The 12,351-nt window shown below is 48.0% G+C and overlaps 1 protein-coding gene across 1 annotated transcript in view; it reads right to left on the bottom strand.

Annotated features, from left to right (window-relative positions):
• The window catches only part of LOC119446156 (mucin-2-like), a 192,220-nt gene that overhangs the window by 4,041 nt on the left and 175,828 nt on the right, over positions 1-12,351 (bottom strand). The window contains exons 10-11 of the mRNA XM_049663953.1: positions 11,537-11,584; positions 8,632-8,688 (exon numbers count right to left, since the gene is read on the bottom strand). Coding sequence (XP_049519910.1) covers positions 8,632-8,688; positions 11,537-11,584 — 105 coding nt within the window. The remainder of the gene's footprint in view (positions 1-8,631; positions 8,689-11,536; positions 11,585-12,351) is intronic.

Below are 12,351 nucleotides of genomic sequence, written 5' to 3'. Positions count from 1 at the left end.
TAGTGAGCCTTCAATGAGGCGAAGTATAACAAAAAGAAGCCAGCGTCAAGAAGTGAAGGCAGGATGGGAAAGAAAAGAAAACATAAAGAATTTCTTCCAGAGCAAATGATACCAATGCAAATGATTTCTTCCAAATGATACCACCTCAAGCACTAAACAAGATAAATATAACGCATAAAGATAGCGACTTGAATCGATCGACAGTGGAGGAAATGTGAATGTCACAGCATGGGCATAACGTTTGCCCATGAGAACTTGTCTTTTATAAGGGTCACATTGACCCATAGTCGAGACATTGGTTCGTATAGCTGAGGCAACGATTGCTAGCCCACTGTTCATTACGCCAAATAACGCATCACTGCTCATGTTAGTATGGTAAGTATCGCTGTTAGTGTTGCACTCATTGCAAAAAATAAATAAAGAACAGCAGCTCTTTTTCTAAAAGTACAGTCTTATTTTCTCACTACAGTGTTGAGCGTGTCCAGAGTGAGCCTACATCTCACTTTGTGCATAGCTGGGACAACTTAAACTGATCTAAAGCTAATCAATTGCAACTCACAGCAGGATCGATAAAGGCTGGAGTACTTAACGCTTTCGTCCACTTCTAGTTCCTCACTTTGTCATAGTTTCCGTCGCTAATAAAGCGTTCGGGGATGAAATTTCGCGCCATTGGTAAAAAATGAACGAATCTCTCCATTTTCGCGATCGCTTGATTTCCTGCGAGAAAAAAAAAGCGAAAGAAATAAGGGGGAACGCGTAATGAAGCGTGGTCGAAGGCAAACTGACGAGCCGGGAATTGATTAAACCATTACGGTCCGGTGGAGCAGCGCCAGACGTCGATGCCTTGGCAGGCTGGGGAGTTCACGTGGGCGTTAAAATATCTGCCGTCGTCCATTTTACGGGGTGGCGCACACCGGCGTTGAACTAAATTTGTCAGTGTATGTGGATTAATGCCGCGCTTCGAAACGTGACGAGTCGTTTTGGTTTTTTTTTTCTGATCCTTTTGTTTACTTCTTTCCTGATTACTTACTAAAAGCGGGCCTTCCCGCATCGTTGCTCTAGCGCACAACTGATTGGTGAGCAATTAGCGTCAGACATTCCACTATATAGATTTACGATATTTCACTTCGCTTAGGGTCGTTTTGGCACGGCGCTGTGTACTTATGTCTGAGAAACGTGAACGACGGTTTCAGCGCCTTCTCACTAAACACGCGAATCAGATCAACGCCGCTACATTAATTCCCTGTCCCCTGCATTGTTGCGATTAGACGAGATTTTTTTTTATTATTCGATTGTTTGCCATGGGGTATAGCCGGGGGGGAGGTTCACTTTATATAGGTATATGTACAAGTATTTATAGCCCAGTTCAATAAAATACGGTAGGTATATGTAGTCATGACTTCACTAACTAAGCTCATCAATCATCGGCAATGAAAAGCATTTTGTTTTATTTGTTGGCGGAGAAATGTGCATATTTGATGGAAAGTTGTGAATCTTGATGCCGAAGGCGCCGGTGTATGGTCGTTTTCTTTGTATGAACGGCCGTGCAGCAAAGTCCACAACGCAGTGTTTATTGTTTTGATGCTAATCTCGCATTGAAATATTTACGAGCACAGTGGCAAGTCATGAAGGTTTTGCTACTCCAGAACACGAGCCCGCGCGACTGCCGTCACCATGTTGTACGAACTTGCTGACTTTGCAGTTGTGTTTCACACCGACTGTGTGCATAGGTCGAGCTTGAACGGGTTCTCTTCTCCTAAAATGTTTCTAAAAAGCAGCCGTCTACATTTATTATAATATCTTTCTTACTGCAGTTCGTGGCTATATACTATAAGTCGATCGCGCACCCATCTTAGCGGAAAAACCGTTGCCGCTCTCGCGAAATGCTTCTCGTCTAACACGCTTTGTCTGAGCGGCTTTGCCGCAATTCTGCACCGTGTGGCGGCAAAAGCAAAAGCAAGGGGAAGCGCTTTGCTGTGAGGAAAGCGTGTAACCTCCGTTACGACTGTTCTCATTAGGTCTCACGCCGAACTCGAAGACGCTGCCGATACTGGTGCGAGCATCCCGATAACACTATTCGAGCACTCGATAGTGTTCCTGCTATTACAATGAAGTTCATGATACAATTTCAGATTTTCGCGATGCATGCAGACAGAAAAAGACCAAAAGCAATTTTTGAGATCACGTGAGAGATGGAGACACGAAAGGAAGGAGAAAGGCGTGAAGGTCAACGAGAAGAACAGCAAGAATAACAAAACGGTTTGCTACCCTAAGCTGATAAGAGAAGGGGAGGAGAGATAGAAAGAAAGAAAGAAAGAAAGAAAGAAAGAAAGAAAGAAAGAAAGAAAGAAAGAAAGAGACATCAAGCACGTGCACGCGATCACAGCCGTCCACAGCTATGATCACCATTTAACATCAGTCAGTTCCAAAGCCGTCTGTTCAAGCCTGCTCGGAATCGTAACAATGCCTTCGTCGCCCTCCGATGAGACAGCTGTTGATATCGGCATTCGAAAATGATCCGTTTCCAAGGTGATATGTCATCAACTCGAGATGGCGCACTCACGAGCGATCGTCTCTGTACACTATATCGACGACAGTCATAAATAATGTCTTCAAAGGGTCTCCTCGCGACCGTAGTTAACTCGTACGGAGTCATCGGCCATTCTGATGATTTTGTAGACATAGCCGACAAACCAGAACTGCATAGAACTTAATAAAGGATACCGGCCTGTCATATGCTAAAAGAAAATATCTAAGAAACGCGGAATACCACGGAAAGATGCGCGCTTGTGTGGGCTCCAGACCTACGGGATCCCACATGGGCCTTGCGAACGGGACGTAGACACTGCTCGAAAGAGAACTTGTCTCGCTTGCCTCGTTTTCTTGGTGTGTTTGTTTTCTCGCGCAGTTCTCGCAAAGGCAGAGATCCCGATAGACCTCCTCCCAGTTCTTTGTAGGCGCGCTGGCGACTGTCTCTCTCGCCACGTCATCCACAGATGACAGCAATTTTTCATGTGCTGGGGCAACGCAGGAAACTCACTTGTACACAAAGGCCGAGCTATAGGCAAGATAGACGGAGACGAAAACAACTGCTAAAGGAGAGAGGAAAGAAGGCACCACACAGTAACAGCTCCGCTTGGGGCCATAGGATGAGCTGCGCTATGAAAGGAACACGGCAGTTTCATTGTCGCTTCGGATCTGCCGGATGCTTTGCGCCGTGTAGGCGTCGACTACGAAGAAACCCGGGGGGGAATCGCTATAGGATGCAAGGAGACGCGGCGGAAACGAATAGGTAGCAAAGAGACGTTCCAAATGAGGTGCGGAAGTGTATGTCCTCTGAGCACTAACTCTATATGCTTGGCTATAGCTTTTGTCCTTACTTATTTGCTCGCGAACTTTTTGTTTTCATAGCCGTTGTCAGCTGAGCTCATCTGCCAGACATTTTTTGTTCGGCTTTTGAGAGAGCGAGAGAGAGAAGGGGGTAGGAAGGAAAGGCAGGGAGGTTAACCAGACGCACGTCCGGTTTGCTACCCTGCACAAGGGGAAGGGGTTTTGAGAGTTTTGAGAGAAAGAGGCTTTTGAGAGTTTTAATTTGCAGATGTCAGCTGGCGAGCTCGCTGTCAAAAGCTCAAACGGTTGTTTTTCTTTTTTTTTCTTTTACGAATGTACTGTTATAGTTATGTGAAATGACGAGAATGTTAAAGCGTTGAAAAAAGATTACTGCAGCGGATAGAAGGGTAAACGAAGACTTATAACGTTAAGCAAATTGTTTTCTAAGGTATATGTCCCGTTCTGGCATTTCACATCTGAACTAGCTGAACTAGTGATTTTTTCTGGAAACAGCAATTTTCTGACAAGAAAAAGCATGCGCGGACATTGGTAGTTTTCACAAACAAACGCTCGAGCTTACGGCCGGCTTGCGCGGCGCAAGCGATATTTAGCAACTTGACGTCGCACGCAACCGACGAGCGAAACCCATCACCGCCGACACAATGCTCTTAACCTCGTCATTAACGTTGTTGATCAAGCGAGCATGTGTGCTGCTGATGTCGAATATGATATCGCGCTTTGCTGGCCATGAAGGGTTCTGAGGTCAAAGCACTCACGGCCGTAAGTTTTCTCCCGATTTCCAATCACTGCGGAGTACGTACAATCGCTCAAGGGCCTTCTGCGTGGTTTCTCCAACCCCTAAGGGACTTCACCGGAACGCGAGTGCTTCGGCAGCATGCGCCGCTGGCCGCGGGCGAAGTGGTTGCGGAGTGCTTTCACCGCAGCATCAATCAACGACGCAAGAACGACACAGAGGGAGAGGAGGAAGCGAGATGAACTGACCCGGCAACGACCAATTACGCCTCGCTGAAGAAACCGAAGAGGGAGAAAAGTTAATTGAGGAACGCTCCCACTTTCGTCATCCTCTTCACATTTCTCCCCTTCTCCCTTTCCCGTGCATTCTTTCGCTCCCGCAAGCTGCTCGGGGCGCTTCCGGAGCAGCTCGCCGTAACGAGCTCCAGTTCCACACGCACACAAGGAAAAGAAACGCGCCTCGAGCGAACGACAGCGGCGCGCTGGCCGCATTAGCAAAGATTTACGGTAAACAGGGTCACGACGACGACGCCCACGACGACGCCGCAGGCGGGCCGAGGTGGTGGTGGGGAGGCTTCGAGCGCTTTGGGGAAATGGCTCGGCAAGAGTTAGCGAAGAGTGGCTCCTCGTTTCCGCGAGGCGAACGGCGACCCCACCAGCGCACACCGGAGCGCCTTATACCGCGCAACTGTAGCCGCTACCCTACAGCTCTTCTCTCATACGGTAGCGCACGCACAAACACACACAGACACACTCAGCGACTTCGGCGGTAACGTAGCCGACGGCGGCGTGTTGCTAGATGGGCCGGCGGTGCGCTCACACTTCAAGGCTTCGCCTCGTCCTCGTGTGTGCGTGTCGGCGCATTTGCGAGGCGCGAGAGCTGTCCGTCTGTTCGTCTGCACGTTCGTGACCGCGGGCGTGGCCACGGTGCTATGAAAAGTGATGTTTGCACCTCTCGAGATAGCAGCGTATATATGGCTGCAGACCCTTCGAGAAACACTGCGCGCGGGGTGACTTCTGGAATTAAATTAGGGAGGCCGGGGAAAGGCTCTTTCCCGAATGATGCCCTTTCTTCGACCCTCTGTCTCCCTTCCGACCCCCCCCCCCCCCCCTCTTTCCTGGTCGCGGCAGCGTGAACCCGCTGTTTGCTCCCGCGGAGTCCTTCATCTCGGTCGGGCTCCACGGAGAAGAAGGAGAGGGGGCTAAGATCGTGCGCGAGCGTGTCCCGTCGCCAGGACGAAGCGCTCTAGCCGGCGCGCCGGCCGCAGATGAGTAGCGAGTAGGGAGCACTGAGTAAGCGAGGAGCGGCAGGATGGCGTTCTTGGGCGCATGCTAAAGGAGGAACATATGTCCTAAAGCTCAGAACTGACCCCAATATCCGAAGTACATTCTAAGGCCCATTTATGTTCCAGGTTTCAACCTCATTCACTGAACAAGTGCGCGAACAATACTAAGCTTAATAAAGCATGTTGTTGGGTGAGTTCCAAGCCTAAGCGCATTCGTCCACCGCACCCAAGTTATGAATGGCAGCCTACCAACGTTGTTGGAAACACAATCATTATTGATATATTCGTTCTGTCCACAATAACTTATGGAGCCGCAACTCGGCGGATAAACGAAGCTCGGCGTTAAGGACCTCGCAGCAGTTAAGTGACTTAAAGAAAACTTCCGGGAGAATGACGATACAGTCAGCTGCCTGTTAGCCTTTGTTGCGTGAGCGAGTGGATTAGCGATAAAGCTGAATTCCCGCGAAGCCTGGGCATATATATAGCCTCGAATTCAAATGTTCTGTCTGTATATAGTAGCCTTTGCGACCTGCGCAGTGATCCTTAAATTTAGGAGGGCTATGCCCCAATAAAGCAGAAATTCACATTTGCCGTGAAACCGGTGTCCCGGAAACTGTTGTTGCCAACTGTACGCATGTGAACGCGCACGCAACGAAATTGCGATTCGCCATTAAGACAGCTGACACTTTGTTCACTCAGCTTTTGTTTCTTCTAAAACTCTAAAGGGAACTTCTTGAACACCTTAAGGGATATCGATGACCTGAAGATCGATCGTCACTCTTTGGCTTATGACGAGCCCACCTCGTAGAAGACGCTTCGGCACTTTCCAGATGGTGTCTCGCAGGCGAAGGACATCAAACGGTGAATTCTTTTCTTTCACGAAAAAAAGGTGACGGTAGACTATCATCATAGAAATTTTTATGACGCGATGTTTACTCGTTCTTCCCAATGGGGCAGCGTACGAAGAGCTTCTTGAATATCGGGCCCGGAAACCGCCGGACGTCCACTCCGCGACGTTCTCGGTCACCGCCGACCCCTTGCGCGCGCCACATTCCCCCGCTCGGACGTGATTCTACCCAAACGAGTGGCTCATATTTCACCGGCGGCCTTTCCACCCCCCCCCCCCCCCTCTCCCTCGACTCTCTTCCTTCCTGCTCCAAGACGAAAGCGAATCTTGGCGTGCGTGCGCCCGCACCGACAAGCGACGCTGCCTCGGAGGAGCCTTCCGCGCGACCAAGAGAGAAACGGCGCCACCGCCGCCACGCGCGTGCCCAGAAAAGGGTAGGCTACTTCGCAACGCAAAGAAGCGACGAGGAGAAGAGCGCCGACAGGACAGGCTGTCCTTTCTATAGTATATACGTTTCTTACGTAGTTTTCTTATTCCTTTTCGTAATGCTATCTCATATATTATTTTAGTTCCTTTTTTTCCCCCCATCGGCTTCCTCTTTACCCTCTTCTTCCGTCCAAGCCCCCGGGGCAGCAAATGATGGTCGCGCGGTGGTTTGGTCCGGATGTTGCCGAGATGGGCCTCGCGATGTGCACGCTGCCTCGCTTTCCTCTTCACATCTCTCTCTCTCTCTCTCTTCTTTCACTCGCTAACATCGCTTTCTCGTGGTTCGCGACTTATCACTTGTGTATTTATTTGCTCCCGAGCTGCAGGAGCAGCGATTCCTTTGTTATTCTTTTTTTTTCCCTCTAGTGCACCCCCTTGTCTAATAAAAATGCCTCGAGGCCTTCACTCCACCCTTCCACTCCTCCGTTTACGTCAGCGGATCCATTTGGAGTATGGGCGCGAGCCGTTTTTTTTCCCTGTGCGCGAAACTCTACGCGTGCTTTGTGTAAGCGAGGCGCGCATATACCGAAAATATGGGTGGTAGACGGAAAGCCGAGCGTTCTGTCCCGTGGCATTTTCTTTCTTCTTCTCGCTTTGCCTTTCAGCGGAGCGCCACTATCTTCTCGTCATATCGTCTCGTCGTTGCCAGGTCATCGGAGCAAAGTAACGACACGTGTTCGAGAGTTTCGTCACGGAAAGCTCCGCGGCTGAAATCTTCGGCCGGTACTTACACGAATGGGGCAGGAGGCTGGGACCTCAAAATTTCTGGAAGGCGCCAGACGAGAAGACCGCGACGAACAATGCATTCTTCTCGCATGGCACGCGCACACACACGCAACGCACCACACGTAGATAGATAGATAGATAGATAGATAGATAGATAGATAGATAGATAGATAGATAGATAGATAGATAGATAGATAGATAGATAGATAGATAGATAGATAGATAGATAGATAGATAGATAGATAGATAGATAGATAGATAGATAGATAGAACAGCAATGACTGGTCGTTCTATTTCAGTGCTCCCATTAGGACACACAACATAAGGCGCACAGTACTGGCCCTCGGAGGATTGGTTTATTTCATAGTAGGGCAAAACAAGACCTCCAAAACCGTTGACTTTCTCGCGTAGCTGGATGCCTCAATTACGGCGGCAACGCTCGTCGTTAAACTGACTGCGAATGATTCGACGTGACTTCCTTCACGCACCAAGGGTTTTCAGCAGTGCTCACAGGCATTCCACGAACAGAAACGCACTATATCCACACATATACGCCGCTTTGCGAATATCTTTAACGCCACGGTTTGTACATGAGGCGCGGAAAAAAAGAAAGAAAGAAAAGAAAAGAGAAAAAAGAAACTACCGTGCTTTTTATGGAAATAGTTTCTTGTCTGATGGTGTGGGTATTTCGTTCAGTCTTTATCGTTATCTTTCCACACAGCTCTCCTGCACCTGTTTTGTGCGCAGTCTAATAGCGTGTGAGGGTCGTCGTTTACGAAGGCAGTGGTTCTGTTCAACCGGAGGTGAGCCGTAATTGCGCCTAGCCAGCCAAAGCCAGTGCCCGCGTTTTTATTTATCCAGGGTGTACTGGCCTTTGCGATACGTGTACATAAACACGGGGATAGCCGATATTCTAGTTGACATTAAGCGGAAGAAATGGAGCTGGGCAGGCCATGTAATGCGTAGGATGGATAACCGGTGGACCATTAGGGTTACAGAATGGATACCAAGAGAAGGGAAGCGCAGTCGAGATCGGCAGAAAACCAGATGGGATGATGAAGTTAGGAAATTTGCAGGCGCAAGTTGGAATACGCTAGCGCAAGACAGGGGTAATTGGATTGGAGTCCTGCAGTGGACATAAAATAGGCTGCTGCTGCTGCTGATGATGATGATGATGACATAAACATACAAAATAAAACTTACTTGGTGGTTTCGGCGTGGTGGGCACTTGGACGTTTCCGACGGGCACTCCATATCCAACTGATGCAAAATAGGAAAGATAACCGACGTTTGTTCACTGAGAACGGTGAAATAACCACACGAAACAAAACCAAACACCTCAAACTTGTACGCAAAGTATATTGGCATCACTCGAGCTGCCTTCGCACCGGTATTCTGATTGCTTATGACAGATAATCAAAGAAAACCACAGTGATATGTTACCTGCTGGGCGAATCTATTTTGATTACAGTGGTGTACTCCTTCCGACAACGTGATTTTCAGATAGAGATCATCATTCATCTCAAGCTTCTGTGATATGGCTACAGGCGAAGATATCTCTTATGCTGTTGTTGCATGGTCTCACGTTAGATAATTATATTGATTCGCTCAGATTAACCCTAAAGCTTTACTGAATTAACCGATAGAAGCGTTCCGTCGTGTTTACATAGCAGGGTATCTAAGACCGAAGGAACTGTATTTGAGTTCCGTGGAACAGCGAAGTAGCTTCGTTGAACCAGCGCTACGTAAGTCCTTCCTTCTCAACCCGAGATACCAGAGCCGTTTCATTTACAACTGCCCAGTCGTATAGGTAATGCGCAGGTGAAAACCGCAAATGCGTAATCTTTCGCTAACATGGTTCAGTATCGGGTAAAGACCGCAAGGTTAGTGGAGATCACGAAATACTAGTAAGGCCAGTGAACGTATAAGACTGGATAAATAATTCGGGGTAGAAAGAAAACAGAGTTTCGCAATTCGATGTTGCGATCCTGGGGCTGCCACATATAGGGTTTGGAAGATAGGGGGCCGTGAGCGAGGGAAACCCACCGTTAGCGCTGCCGGTATAGGCAGGGTTTTGGACGCGCGGAGTAAACACAAGAGGGCAAAGGAACCCGGTGGTTTCGTTTTAAGGAGTCTTTGGGATCCGGATTTGTGGGCAAATACGTGCACGGCAGCCCCCGACGTCCTTACGTGTAATGTCTGGCCCATAGCATATAGTCATGCTCGCCCGCCGCGAGCAGTTTTTGTACTCCGTCACAGAAACACCGTAAAGGTGTTGGAAGCTGAAAACGAGAGAGGGGAAAACAAAAAGGAAGCGAAAAAAAAAAGAGGATACATTTTTCATCCGGTGTTTCTTGGAAGGGAACATAAAAAAAAAAGCGAAATTAACGCGGAGCCAGGCCCTCCTGATGGCTAGTATATTTGGCCCAAATAAAGTGCGTACGGAAGCGTTGGATGCGCGTTTGAGCGGCGCTCGTGTAGCGACAAACGCACAACTGCAGTTGTGCGCCTAATTACTATAGCCGCGTCGCTGGCGGCGCTGAAGACGCTGGCAGCGGCCAAAAATAATAGCAGTCTGCCGCAAATGCGAGCTTAACAAGATCCTTGCGTCAAGAGTCTGCATCTCCATGCGATGCTGCAGCGGTTTACGAAGAAGCCTTGCGCTTGAGAACACTCGACTTCTTGTCTTTCGCCCACATGCATGCGGAAGAAACTTCCTTCTTTCTCATTTCGCACTTTCCTGAGACAACGATATTCGCAGGCTTCCTTCCTGCATTACAACTTAACTCGTTCTCTCTTGCCCATTCTGTGTTCTTTTTTTTAAAGCACAAATAACAGTTCTTATCTCACCGTAGTTTTATTGAAGTTCACGTCTCAGCTGCGAGAAAATTCCCTGTTCTTGCGTGAACGTAAGTTACTTCGCGGTATATTCCTGCCGTCGCTTCGAAGAAAAGTGCAAGGTATATATATCAAGTATTACGCAACAATCGCGTTTCATAATATAAGCGTACCAAGAGCTAGGTGCCAATGATAGTCTCGTCCAGGTAACACGAGCGGGCGTTCGCTTCACTACCAGAAAGGCAGTGATGCTCCCATGGCGGGCTTTCTTTCGCGCGTAAGAGCTTTCGCGTGACGTTCTATTAAGCCGCAGTTTCCGCTTACGTGAATTCCCTGAAGCCTATAAAGCTATACAGAGATTGCCTGCATTGGAAGCAGCGTGTGGCGATCTCTGGTCACTGTGACTCAGTGCCTATGGCGTTCAGCTGCCGAGTCCGAGGTGGCTTGGTTCCATTCGACGGTGCACCGGTCGCATACCGATAGGGGCCCGCAGTACGAAAAACACTTGTATTCTTAGGTTTAGGTGCACCTTTAGAGAACCCCTGCTGATCAAAGTGAGTCTGGAGCCCTCCATTAAGGCGTCTCTCGTAGTGCAGATTCAGGTTATTGCCATTCAAAAATGTTTCGTGGTGTTGGTGACAGCACAGACTTACAGCTAGACACAGGAATAAACCGATCACGGTAGCAAGATCCGAGGTAAAATGTGCGCGACCTTGCGCACGGAAAGGAAGACTACTTCGTTGATTTATAAGTTGCGGTGAGCGCTTTGGTTGGGCATGAGCTTAGCCAAACGTTAGGTATGGTCGCGTTTTTGTTAGACCTCCTGCAGACGTCACCTAGCGCCAGAGGTTCTGAGAAATTGAACCTATTGTCTCGGAACCGACTGAGCCTTTGCGCTTCGAACATTGAAAGTTAAGAGGAGACATTGAAAAGCTGACTTCTGCTTGTATGTAGCCATTATCGGCCGTCGGGGTTGAAATAACTGTCGTGCTTAGAAGCAGGGGGCTTAGAATAATTTTTTCTTTGTTGAAATGGTCTTCGACTATGTGGTCTGAATCGCAGGGCGCACGAAAACGTGGACAAGATTCGAGGTCCTTTAACTTCAGTTTACCGCCAGTTAAGAGATAAGTAATCGTCCAATAGTCGAAACGCTGTCTTCATGAACGTGCACGCTGCATTTCATAAATCGAACTGGTCCTTTAAACTAGGATAGCAGGCTAGCAATCAATCACACATTGCTTCTCGTAATAAAATCTGAGCGTATACGTACAGGGTGGCCGGGGGTATGCTGGCCATCTCGGTGGCCCAGGGTAGTCCTCTGTAACAAACACGCAAAAAAGAAAATGTTAGTTTTGTTTGTTTGTAAGCTTTTCCTCTTCTTGAAATCAGAATTTAAAAAATTGAATTCACCGCCCATGCACCCCATACAGATGGTAAACCAGCGAAGCTGAAAAGTGCGGCCCCGGTATTAGCCACATGTGATTTCTTTCTTTCTTTCTTTCTTTCTTTCTTTCTTCTTTCTTTCTTTCTTTCTTTCTTTCTTTCTTTCTTTCTTTCTTTCTTTCTTTTCCCTGCCTCATACTCGCTTATGTTAATCGTGACGTAACTGACGAGCATGTGAGGTTATTGATATCATGATCTGTCATCATGTTAGTCATATATTCGCACCCTTCCATGCGAATTTCGGTATGTACCATGTGAACGAGACGCGAGTTTTCGATAGGTTTTCGATAGGTTTATTTCCGCCGGAGGGTTTCTGTGGTCGGACCACGAGTCTTTCAGCCTAGGCATATACAGCTTCGATGTAAAACTTATAGTAAAATCAGAGGTATCTACGTATCACACTTTTGCACTAAGCGTCAGATTACTTACTGGCGTTATAAACTTTAGAAGGCTGAATAAAAAATCTATACATAAGTAAATAAATTGCCATTAACTTCGCGCTGTGTCTGTTATCTGGCGCCATTTATCAACGTGATCATCATCATCGTCATCACGTTAAGTCGCAGGATGAAGGCCTCTGTCAATGATCTCCAGTTACCTCTGTGTTTCGTAATCCGTCTTGTCATAAGCCTAATTTCATTG

This window comes from Dermacentor silvarum, chromosome 3 (assembly GCF_013339745.2).
Source record: "Dermacentor silvarum isolate Dsil-2018 chromosome 3, BIME_Dsil_1.4, whole genome shotgun sequence".
NCBI classification, from domain to species: domain Eukaryota; kingdom Metazoa; phylum Arthropoda; class Arachnida; order Ixodida; family Ixodidae; genus Dermacentor; species Dermacentor silvarum.
Note: the sequence above shows the minus strand (reverse complement) of the source record. Positions and strands in the feature narration are given on the sequence as shown.